Here is a 13261-nt window from a genome sequence, read left to right as displayed (position 1 = left end):
ACGTGGAATCCGAACCACATGAGCTCCCGCCGGGAATCGAACCCGGGTCTCCCACGCCAAAGGCGCGTACGCTAACCGCTTAGCCACGGAGGAGCTCTATTTTGTACATTGTAAATTTAGCTAAAGAATCACAGTTTAAGCAGGAAAAAAATAAATCATGTTTCTCAAGCTAACGATATGTTCTAAAATCTCTTGTAGGTAAAAATCGTACCAATGTCCCCCCCCCTCTCCCCTATTCACATGGTGGACAATCGAATTGAGACAGCCGCTGCGCTCTCCAGAAAGAGTTTGAGATGAGTTCGTTTGGAAAAAGAGTTTTCTCAATGTTGATAATGTCTAAAAGATAATTTAAATGGATTTTCTAAATACAAATATACACGTTTCTTTAAAATTTTGCATCTTACTACTTCGAATGTTGACAAGTGACAAACTTACGTAAGAGGGTAGGTGAAGCGTGTGAGTTGTTTTACTCTTTAAGCTAAGGGGAGTGGCCACTTCCGCTTTTGTTTGTTATTATTTCTTCCTTATTCATCACCATTGCAATGATCTTACCCCGCTGGGATAATAAACGTTCCACTGATTTACTCACGGCGGCGCACGTCAGGTGAGTGTAGCTGACTCAAGCGCCACTACCAAAGGCAAACCGCGTGCTCTACTGGTTACTGGATACTGGAGTCTTGATTCACTGACAGTGACAGTGTGGCGGGAATGGTGAACGCGGAAGGAGGTTAGGAACAATCGCTCTCCGTAGCAGTTGTAATGAACATCATAATAGTCGCGAGGTGGTGTTCTCGGATCATTACCAGAACGTAACCAAAAATATCCTTTCACCGAAGAAGGCCGCAAACGATACCAATCTGTTGATAAGTGAAGCCGTAACTTGACTTTTTAATCGACAGTGAAGGTTGTTCGCAATTTTCGACACCCAATAATTTTATTCTTTTGAGCGCGTGATAGTGCTTCGATTTTTATGTGTGAGTGACATTTTTTTTTCTTCTTTTGTGGAGAACAATAGATTGGCGGAGGCAAAACCATTTTCGTGGATGGGTGGTGTTTCTTTTTCGTTCAGAATGTTTTGTAGACAATGCTTGAACTGGTATTACGACATTGGCTTTTGTTGCAAATATTATCTTTGAAATTTTTATGACTTAGTTCCTACTTCTTTTATTTTTTCGTAATTTATAACATGAAGTAAAATAGACTGCTAACCAGTGAGTGTTTTCAGCCAGACGATTAAATAAAATATGTCACTTTTGAAGAGATATTATTGACTTTATTAAAATTTATTTTTCAAGCATGGACTGGATTAGTGTGGAAATGTCATCAAGCTTCTCGCGTAGCAAATGTTTATTTCACAGACTCTCTCGCATTCTGTTTATTTTCATCTTTTTGACGGCTCTTAGCCAATATTCGTGCCAAGAAGAGGTAAGTACTTGATTGTAGTTTTTAAATAAAATATTCACATATTATTTTCATAATTCTTTAGATAAATTGTAGAGTTTATCATTTATTGTATCTTTTGTTTTTGAAAACTACGTTAAGGTTTAATTTTTTGTATTATTTTGTCGTCAAATGAATTACTGCGGTAAATAAAGTGATTGGAACAATTATTACAAATGGTCAATTGGCTATATAAGAAAACGTGGATATAGTATACGTAAGACCGTCTGAGTTCCAGAAGAAGCTGGACGCTCATACTTTTAGGGATTATTCATTGAGTATCTACGAACTTAGAAAGGGGGTAACAAACCCACTTTAATTTACTTATCCACTGATACGAAAATAAAAAGGAACGTACCTATTTGCCCTTGTACTTTATATGCTATAGCGCATTACATTATATGCAACAAGGATTTTGGTCTGCATCATGATATAAATTTAAAAATATTTAACATTTTTCGAATCGAAATCAACAAAATTTATTCTAGAAAGTAAAAATAGAATGTTAAGTACATATAATGAAGACAACGCAGTGATTTAATTTGGTAACGTATAAATATATAATATGAAGTATCCTCGCGCACGGAAGACATGGGGTTCTCATGTATACTATTACCGAAAACGTTATTTGAACTATTACGCTGTACACGTGTCTGCAAACTGCTTTACAAATAATAACTGTAACTCATAATTTCAATATCTTAATTCTGGAATATAAAAAGTCATATTAGAACGCCCAACTTCCCTTGTACAGCGTCGAAAGAACAGGTGTCCGATAGCGAAAACAAGTGAATATACAGTAGCTTATCTGAGTTGACAGAACAGAAACTAGTTTTGTGAACCCAAGCATGAAATAGTGGAATATTACAAAGATAAATTTTATGACCATTCAAAATTGTCCAAGAACCCGAATATACAATGTCAGCTCTTCTTTACTGTATATAACTAAACACCAAAATGTTATACAATTCATTATGAACACAAATAATATTTGCAACGTACAAAAGTCCGCGTGGTTTAATGGCAGATCGCTCACTTTTGGTGCGATTTCCCTTCTTGCCAAGTAGGCTTTGTGATGGACAAAGGCTATTTGCGTGAATTTCCCCAGGATTTTTCCATTTCCTTCTCATCTTTATTTCATTATCTTTATTTCTTTCATTCATAACTGTCTGCCTTAGCCACAGAACATACATAAACTTTAATAATAATAATAATAATAATAATAATAATAATAATAATAATAATAATAATAATAATAATAATAATAATAATAATAACAACAACAACAACAACAACAACAACAACAACAACAACAACAACAACAACAACAACAATAATAATAATAATAATAATAATAATAATAATAATAATAACAATAAATGTAGATTTCAGCAAATATTTCAGAAAAGCCCATCGGTCAATTTCAGAGAGTTAAAATATCTATAATCATGTGTTTTGTTATACATGAAAAATAGTCGCAGTATATTTAAGAAATGTCTGCGAAACATCCTCCAATAACACTATAATGTAATAGCTGAATACAAATAGGGAAAATCAGAAAAGGTTCATTACGTACACTCATGTACAAAATTATTGTCCCATGTCTATAAATATATTGTTGTAGGAATATAATTTGATAACGAATTCCCCCGGTATTTCTTGTAATGTTAGTATGTGTACAATCGGCAAAGACATATATGTGGCAAATTTCATGTCAAAACAGCAATAAATAAGAACAATAAAACGAAAATAAAACTTTCTTGTCCATTTAGCAACATTTTGTTTTACTCATTCTAATTTTCGTATTTATAATTCTTTTAATATGAAATTTACCACAAATATACATTTCCCGATTATACACATAGTATCAGTATTACAAGTACCCTGCAAAATCATTATCAAATTATATTCTTACATGAAGACAGTTATAGATATGCGACAATCATTTTAAACATGAGTGTACTTCAAATATTTTATTCAATATTTATATCTACGAGATATAATTGAGCAATACTTAGCAGAATAGGACTCGAATGCCAAGTGTCGTCGATTGTTAGATCAGCTGCTGAATATTGAACGGAATTGGCTCTACCCGAATTTGAAAATTAGAGAAGTAGATACTGCTTCTAAGAGACTATGTAGTTAGTTCCCTTGTAATTTTGTTTTAGAAATGACATTTAAATCTGTCATAAATTATAATATGGTTATTTCATGATAGACGTAGCTATTCATTGTTTAACTTGATAACACTTGAAGGTGTTAATTATCTGAAGTTCATTATTTTGTCAATAGAAAGATGAATAAGAAATAATATAAACAAAACTCTTATCATTTGTCTAGTCTGAGAGAAGAATCAAGGTATTGTTTTTTTTATATATATAAGAAAAATCAAAATTGAAGAAATCAACAGCAGGTCCTCACAATAACGGTCAGTTTTTTTTTCAGTTGCTATTTTTTAGAAGCTTAACTAAGCGTGTTTGGTTTGGAAAACTAATCTTTCCATGTAAAAGTAAACAATGGTTTACGCTTTAAAAGAATAGCGAGTTATAATTCTAAGAAACATACGAAAACATTATGGTCGAATGATTTCTTCTGAACCATCAACTACGTTTTGTTACTAACGATTCTTCAAAGCGAAATGACCTAATTTCTTGGATGACATTGCATTTGTTGTTACAGACCCTAACGGTAGTCTGTATGTTAGTAGTACAGACATTAGTTGATTACAGTGTATTTTATTTATTAGCAAACTTCTGTTAAGATAATTACACAAGAGTGTTCAATTTTAAGTCTGTAGTAGCTTTCAAACCAGAATATTAAGATTTCTCTTTCAAATGATTCGTCAACGTTTTAACACTAAAGTCGCCAAGAGTAGCATTAACGTAGATTCGCCATCATGAACTTCGATCTCCTTAATTGTCTAACTTGGATGGGATTACTACTTGAAGCGGCAAAATTGTAATTAAATCCTCTAAATAAGTTGACTCGATTTTAAGTTTAACGTCCCTATATGAGACAGGACCTACTGCCATGTTTCCGAGCTTTGATCTCGAAATAATGAATTGATTGTCTTTCATTTTTAAAAATGTTAAAGGTATTTAAAAGAAAAAATGAAATGAAATTTTGAGTTTTACGTCCCACGGTTATGCCGGTTAGGCTAAAGGAGACGGTGATAATGAGTAATGAATGAAATGGTGGAATGAAGAAAGTGGGAGGAAACGGGAGAACCCCGAGAAAACCCACGCACACGGTGTTTGTCCACCACAAAGTTCACTTGGCGGGAGCAGGGTTTGAACCCGAGACCCCTAGCACCAGAGGTGAACGCTCTACCACTGAGCCACCGCGGCCCCCGTATTTAAAAGAGAATGGTTAAGAATTGCTAGTATGTAATCATCTAAGAATCAATGCTATCCCATTCAAAAATAAAGTAGAAGCGAAAACGTTCCGAGTCGGACGAAAAGAAAGTATCATGTACTCACAAAGTCGACACTTCTCTTCTACTTGCCTGTATTTATGCCTCTGACAAATGCGTTTTAATTCATACACAAAGTTTTACGTGTCAGTGAAATAGGAGATGGATTTTGTGTGTTAAGATACAAACATTTTTTTTTCTTTTCAAAATTTGTTATTAAATATTCCACATGGTACTGAGGGTTGCAAAGGAAATACGTAAGTTTTATCAAGATCGGTCACTACATCAAATTATGACCTCATGCATTCAAATCTTCACAATGAGCTCAATGTATTTTAGTATTTATGTCCTTTATTCAATAACAAGTCATTTACTATTCTATATACATTTGCAGCTAAGACAGAATTTTCTTTAATATGAAAAGCGGATAATTCAATTCTTTTCTACGGTTATGCAGGTCCAGTGGTCGAAATGAGACGGTATGCGATAATATGCCATACCACCTCTGGTTTTTCAGTGGTCAAGACATACCGTCACTGGAGAGTAGATAGTAAATACCTTTAATAAATCCATTTTTATACACAGTAATTAACGAATAGCTTTACATGTAAAACGATTCTATTTTTTTTTTATCTAGAAATAATTTCTAAGTTGACAACACCGACATTTTGTTATATTTTTTCTACCTTTTGTTTTCAAAAATGAGGTGTCTTCAAAGTAGTTCATCTAGTTTATATTTTATTGTGCCATATTGAATTGTTTGTTTCTTATGTATGTGTGTCTTCTTGCCTTAATGCGTACAAATGTCATGTTTTGAGCATGGAGGATTTATGGGGTTGTCTGCTGTGGATGGTGGATCTTCCAGGGATTTGAAATACCTCTTTGTCGGGTAGGTGATCCCGGGAGTTTTCCCACAGAAAATTGTTAATATAAAAACTCAATTTTTGAGTATTATCGTGTATAATTCTCTACAATACAACATAAAGGGATATTTTTAAAACATTTTTTTAAAGAAAGTTGTTGGCGAGGCATCAAAGTCTCTCCATACCCCCTCTCCCTCTCGTAACTACAGAGAAGCTCTCCAATAATTGTTAGTCATTATGTAAATAGAATTGCAACCTTTTAGGCAACATACCCTCACTACATTTCAACGTTTATGTAGCCGGTACGTCAAGTCAAAATCGTAATAAAACATACCGGCTTTGCCTATTTCCCCACTTCGAACACTATGCATGTCAATTAACATATAATTGGAATAAGCAAGTTATTTTAAAAGCAATAATAATAATAATAATAATAATAATAATAATAATAATAATAATAATAATAATAATAATAGTAATAATAATAATAATAATAATAATAATAATAATAATTTGTTATAATTGGTAGATCATTCACCATAAGTTGCTACTTTCATGCGGGGTCTCCTGAAGTAAAAGCAGAGACGGTTCTAGCCTGGGGCCGGGGAGCCTAGGTCCTCAGTTTTTTGAGTAGCAAAAATTATTTAAGCTATTATTTATATACTTTTGAAAGTTTATACTAAACTCATGATATACCTATCATAATATGGGTTCTGTCTGCCCCCCAGTTTCTATCTTCTAGATCCACCACTGAGTAAAAGTTATCCATTTCAATACTAATCTTCTTCTGTTCCTGGGGCCGCGGTGGCTCAATGGTTGAGCGTTCATCTCTGATACATGAAGTCCCTGGTTCGATTCCAGCTCGCGCCAAGTGAACTGTGTGGTGGACAAACATCGTATGCGTGGATTTCCTCGGGGTTCTCCCGTTTCCTTCCACTTTATTTATTCTACTATTCCATTCATTTCTCATCATCACCATCCCCTTTAGCCTAACATGCATAATCGTGGGACGTAAAACTCAAAGATTTCATTTCTTTCCTTTCGTTCCCTTATTTTCACTCTACCATATCTTGTATCACATTTTATATAATACAATATTGTCAACATGCACTACAATTGAAAACTGCAATGCACACGATTTAAAACGAAATGAAATAAACTTTTTGATAAAAGTTCATTTACTATCACAAAAAATTAATGTTTATTTACGAAAGATCTGATCACATTGAACCATTAAGGTTGTTCACTACGCTCACTTCCACTCCTTTAAAAAAAGAAAATAGAAGAATAACGAATTACTTAAAGACAACGAAGAACATAAAAAAATATAAACTGAGTCAGATACTACCGGTCAAAATGCTATTAAATATGTTAAAATGCGTATGTTTTCAGATCTTTCTTTATAGAGCAGTAATATGGATGCACACACAGCGTATGCACTTGTCTGACATTCAAATAGCAATATTATATAAAATAGTGTTGTTTATGAGTCAAGAAATAAGGTTTTCTCGCCTTGTCTTGTAATTTTTCTAGATGTCTTATCTCACCTCGATTCGGGAGTAATTCTTTCTCGAGTCTTCTATTCTCTAAGAATTCTTTCTCGAGTCTTCCTGATTCTCGAGTAATTCTTTGTCATGCCTTCTATTCTCTAAGAATTCTTTCTCGTGTCATCTTGATTCTCTAAGAATTCTTTTTCGTGTCTTCCTGATTCTCGAAGAATTCTTTCTCGTGTCTTCTTGATCCTCTTAGAATTCTTTCTAGTGCCATCTCGACTCTCGAAGAATTCTTTTTCATATCATTTCGATTCTCGAAGAGTTCTTTCTCGTATCATTACGATCCTCGAAGAATTCGTTCTCGTATCATTTCGATTCTCGAAGAATTCTTTATCGTGTCATCTTGATTCTCGAAGAATTCTGTCTCGTGTCATCTTGATTTTCGAAGAATTGTTCATGTAATCTTAATTTTCGAAGAATACTTTCTTGTGTCTTCTTCATTCTCTAAGAATTCTTTCTCGTGTCTTCTTGTTACTCTAAGAATTCTTTCTCGTGTCATCTCAATTCTGGAAGATTCTTTCTCATATTTCAATTCTCAAAGAATTCTTTCTCGTATCATTTCGATATCGAAGAATTCCTTATCATGTCATCTCGATCCTCCAAGAATTCTTTATCGTGTCATTTCGATTCTCGAAAAATTCTATCTCGTGTCATCTCGATTTTTCAAGAATTCTTTCTCATGTAATCTTGAATCTCGAAGAATTTTTTCTCGTGTCATTTCGATTCTAGAAGAATTCTTTCTCGTGCCATCTTGATCCTCAAAGAATTCTTTCTCGTATCGTCTTGATTCTCAAAGAATTCTTTGTTATGTCATCTCCATTCTCGAAAAGCTTTCATCGTCTCGTTTTGTAAAATTATGTACGAAATTTAAACCATTAGTTTTCATAATTTCATCTAGAACTTATCAGAATCTTTCTGTGTCACGAGAGGAACATGAAAGATGTGATTATTATTGAAATTTATTGTGTAATGATGCGCGTATCTTTAAACGTTGGTAAGTGTATTTCATGATGTCCCTACAAAGAATTTATCAATTTGTAGTTTTTATACTACGAATCATGTAACACTTGAAATCAAAAACTTCGGTGAGATTCGTGAAATTTCGCGCCTCATCGAGAATTGTCACATTTCTTATCTCGTATCGAATGGTATAAGATACTTTTCGCCACGCTTTCGAGACAAGTCAAAAAATGTTTCGTCTCACGAGCGAATAATCTTGCAGACAACTACTTGTTCATTTTATAGCATTTTGTAGGTAACTCACAGCCTTCCCTGGTGGAAGAGCAAAAAAACTTAATTTCATAAGAATTCACTCTTATTAATCATTCGTCTTAACTAGCCCAAAGTACATAACTGTGGGGCGTTAAACTAAAAATAACTATCTGCTTCACTTACTAGATGTTTGATCAGTGGCGGATTTAGAAAGTAAAAACTGGAAGGAGCATCCAGAACTCAGACTATGATAATTGTATCATGAGTTCCCTATAAACTTTAAAACATTAGCTTCAATTAATTTTGCCACTCAAAGATCTAGGCTGCTCCAGCCCCGGGTTAGATCTGCCACTGTGTTTGATACTCTTGATTGTCTTTAAAACAATTCACTAAAATTCAAAACAAAAACAACAACAAAAAATAGAAGAGCGCAAAGAAGAGTCTTAATGTGAATGCTACATACTTTGTACACTCGTAATAGAAAGAAATGGAACATTAAACTTTCTAACGAAGAAGAATATGTATTATTCGGTTTTTTGTTATTTAGTAAATTTTTTTTTCTTTTTTTAATTTTTACATTCCGCGATTATGCCTTGTAACCTAAAGAAGACGTATGGTTAGCGAAAGTGAATGTTTATGAAAATATTAGTAGAATGCGAATGATGGAGGATGTGACAAATCTTTGAGAATACCCCACGGACATAATTATATTGTCCACCAAAGCTCACATGTCCTGAAAACAAACCAGAGACCTCTCTTTTGTTGTTTAGTGTTCACGCCCCTGTTATGGGAATTCCGAGCTTGTTTCCCGGTAGAAATGTGTGTAATTAAGATTCTATGTTAGACGTTAGGTCCACATCTCTTACAACCTCAGTCAGTACGTACATTGAAAAGCACTATAAGTGAAGAATCGCACTGATTCTGACTTTTGTGGATACTAAACTAATATTCTTCCGTTATTTCCATGTCGCCTAGTGTATTCAAATTACGCAAAAATATAAAACTGTTATGGTCTGTTAACTTGCGTATTAAGCAGTCGTAAAGCTGTCTCCATTCACATCGGAAGCTGTCACAAGCGCGTGTCCTTGCACTGGATGGCATCATTCAAATAGGCGGGGAAAACCGGGTGGGGGGATTCATTTTTCTGGTGCTAATTTTTTTTGTGAAAAACAGAGCAGATTTTCTCACGATGAATAGTGTTTGAAGTTTATTAAAAAGAGAGATAGATCTGCAATAAATTCCATAAAAGTTCCTCATTATACGATACTGACGAATTAGAGCTGTTCCTAGCTTCTTTAGTCCAACTAAGCATTGAAAAAATAAACGCTATATACACGTATCTATGGCCTCCTCTTCAGTCGCTGTAATTTCCGTTCGAATGTTCCCAGCTTTTGTAATGGTATGGTGTTCCAACTTGCATACAATAACAACCATGCAAGACAGGAAATTTCATTATATTACAGTTTTTACACCTGAAACTTAAAGTAAATTTAAAATATTTTAGTTGTAAATAATGAGACAGAATTTGAGAACTCGCAACACCTAAAATAGCATCTCAACACAGATTATTCTGTATATCACATTCTCTGAATTGCTCATTCTTAGTTACTTGGGAAACTACAAAATTATTGCTTGTATGTAGTTCACAAAGTTATTTCCTAAAGTAAAAATCTGTACGTAAGTATGTAGAGAAACAATAACATGTGGAAATACTATTTGAATTTAGACATCCGCTAAACAGTTCTACTTTCTCACCGCCTACTTCTATATTTGATAGCGACCGTTCGTTCCGATCACCATGGCTTTTGTCTTTCTAACATTTATTTTCATCCCATATTCTTCACAGCCCTTCCCCAAGTTTTCTATCACCTTGTTGATTTTCCCTTCAGATTCCGCAATAAGCGCCATAACATCTACAAACTGTATACATCTAATCATTCTATATCCTACTGAAATGCTGTCTTCATTTTGTAGACTCTTTTTCACTACCTCTTCTAGATAGATATTAAATATTGTTGGCGAAAGACAGCATCCTTGTCGAACTCCCCTTCCAATTGCACTCTCCTCTGGCATTTCCTCCCCAATTGTAATGTCCTACAAGTGGTACTTCCTGTAGAACATTTCTGGAATCTTCCGGATAACTGCGAGACAACTTTTAGACACCCAAATATTGTCACGTGACAGGCAAATTCCATTGAAATTCAAGGGAGATCTTATGGATATTACTATTATCCATAAAGTTTCTACTGTGAGTCTGAATGTCCCGCGCAAGTAAAGAACCTGAAGGATGTTGAAAAGATGTTTCATGGATATATTGTGCTTTGTAGATTATTTCATCATAATATAGATACTTGCACAGGCCAATTAGCATTCTTCGGATCAATGGCGTAGTAGAATTTCGTCAAGGGTGAGGGTTCTGTTGTATCTTTTTAAAATGGTTTTACCTTAAGTATTAGCTGCTTTATCGTAGTAATTAAGTCTTACGGCTACTTAAGCCTAATCCCAACAGGAATCCAATTTCTGATAAGTTAACTTTGTTCTGCTTTTCTTTTACACAGTACACCTAAGATCCCTAAAATTTTATACTTTCCTTAAATGTGACCGACCATCCATCAATCTGAAATTCCGCTTATTAAAATTTTAAAAAAAGATTCTTTCTGAACTGTTTTCGTCCTCTTGCAAGGAATAATAATTATTATAAGTCGCGGCTTAAGTAAACCAAATTAACTATCTCGCTAAAGATTGTTATAATTTAAAATTGGTTTTTAAAAAACTGACCCGTCTAATATGGACGAATGGCCTATTATAAGTAGACTTATTTTTCACTATTGATTATGTATTTAAGGTGGATGAGTCGCCAACTATAACTAAAGTGTGCTAAATATTTTTATACTTGTATTGTATCAAACTCAAAATTAATCTAAAGTGAAAATTGTTTAAAATTTAAATAATAATAATTTTAAAAAATGAGAGCAAAATTCTCCTATACTTAGCTTTTTGGCCCCTTCTTGGTCACTCCAACGATTCTTCTAAACAATATCTCCGTTTAGCTCAAATTTCCAACTGTTTATCTCGAAATCACAGTACATAAAGAGAAGTATGAGTTGCATGATTTTACGAGAAGCATAAATTTTGCATATACTATATACAGTGTGTTTGAAAACGAACTCCCTAGTTTTAATGTGTCCTAGAATCTGTACAAAGTGACATACACTATTGTAGTTTGTGGTGTTTGATTCATCAACTCTCCAAGTTTGGTTCCCCTGCAGTTGGCAGGTCTGCTTGACCTTGAGACGGCACCAGTGCTGTTTCTTCCTCTGTTTTCTCAGTTCAGTCCAGGCAGGCGTGCAGTCCAGAGCAACTCAGCAACAATGTGTACTCCGCAACAGAAAGCGCAGTGTGTTATTTGGCTTGTGAAAACTGAGTCAGTTATAACAGTGCAGCGTAATTTTAGACGTCAGTGTGGTGGCGAACCACCTACAGCAAAGACTATCCGTCATTGGCTAAAGTCTTTCAAGGAAACCGGTAGTGTTTTAAAAGCAAAATCACCAGGTAGACCGAGAAATTCTGAAGATGTTGTTGAACAGATCCGTCTTTCTTGTGTTCGGAGCCCGAAGAACAAAACTTGAAGGAAATCTCTTTCATGATATGTACTCATTGATGTAAGTTTTCATTCATTTCCCAATTAAATTTATACTTAAAACTAGGGAGTTCTTTTTCAAACACCCTGTATAGTAAATGTTTATTTTTCCATATCTTGTTAAAGGGTAAGTTTAAACTCCGAACCCGTATTGTTTACGCCACTATTTCGAATATAAGGTAATATAAAAGCCATATCCTGCGCCGCATGTGTATGTTCAGTTCTATGATCTATTGTTATGTTTAGATAATCAATCTTAGAAAAAAAAAAACAATTGATTTGAAGAAAAATCGAGTTGTGTCATTCGTTAAAGAAATTTCCACATATGTAAGGAATTTCAGTTTCGAGACTAGCATATCCGTGATCCGTGAAAGGGCGGGGAATCCATTGTCACAAACGTTGTGTAAAATAAAAGCAGCTGAACAAGCATAATCTTATACACTCATGACTAGCAGAGTCTGTCCAAATTTTTGCACGATAAAATCTCTGTCATTTCATGTTTCACAAATTAAGAGTGGAGGGGAAGAGAGATTGTTTTCTTATTTATGTAAACCAAACAGCATAAGGAAATTATTTTTTAACATTATGTTGAGTTTCTAAATGTAAATACAGTTGTATAGTAAACTCAAAAATACAATTTATATGCTGAAAAAAAAAGGAAAGTGAAAGTTCACATGACAACAATTTAGATCGTAATGAGAATAAGAGGTACATAAATTTTAACTTTAAAAGGTCGATTTCTGATTATTCGTTCTACGAGAGAAAGAGAGAGACTGAAGATCACAGGCTTTTTCACAAAATATACCAGATCTTGTAAAAATTATTTTTTGTAGTTATATTGCAAATATAAATTGAAACTAGTGGTACTTTGCACAGTTAAAGTGAGATACATATATTTTTATTATTACTAGCTCAAATACCGAAAGGGTACAGAAAGGGTAAGATTTCTGCAATATATCATATTTGAAGGCAAAGAAATTAGTGTAATAAATGAATAAGGAAGAGCAACACCTTTGACGTTGCCCGAACAGTAACACCTTTGACGCTGCTCGATGAGCAACACCTTTGGCGTTGCTCGAAGAGTGACACTTTTGACGTTACCAAAAGAGTAACACCTTTGACATTTCCCAAAGAACAACAT

At 34.1% G+C, this 13261-nt stretch overlaps 1 protein-coding gene across 1 annotated transcript in view; it reads left to right on the top strand.

The window, feature by feature from the left end:
* The first annotated feature begins 680 nt into the window (after nucleotides 1-680).
* The window catches only part of LOC145673507 (A disintegrin and metalloproteinase with thrombospondin motifs adt-1-like), a 334494-nt gene continuing 321913 nt past the window's right edge, over nucleotides 681-13261 (top strand). The window contains exon 1 of the mRNA XM_081743275.1: nucleotides 681-1425. Within this exon, the coding sequence (XP_081599401.1) occupies nucleotides 1297-1425 (129 nt within the window). The 5' untranslated portion in view covers nucleotides 681-1296. The remainder of the gene's footprint in view (nucleotides 1426-13261) is intronic.

Source organism: Thermobia domestica, chromosome 16 (assembly GCF_964235325.1).
Source record: "Thermobia domestica chromosome 16, izTheDome1.hap1.1, whole genome shotgun sequence".
NCBI lineage: Eukaryota > Metazoa > Arthropoda > Insecta > Zygentoma > Lepismatidae > Thermobia > Thermobia domestica.
Note: the sequence above shows the minus strand (reverse complement) of the source record. Positions and strands in the feature narration are given on the sequence as shown.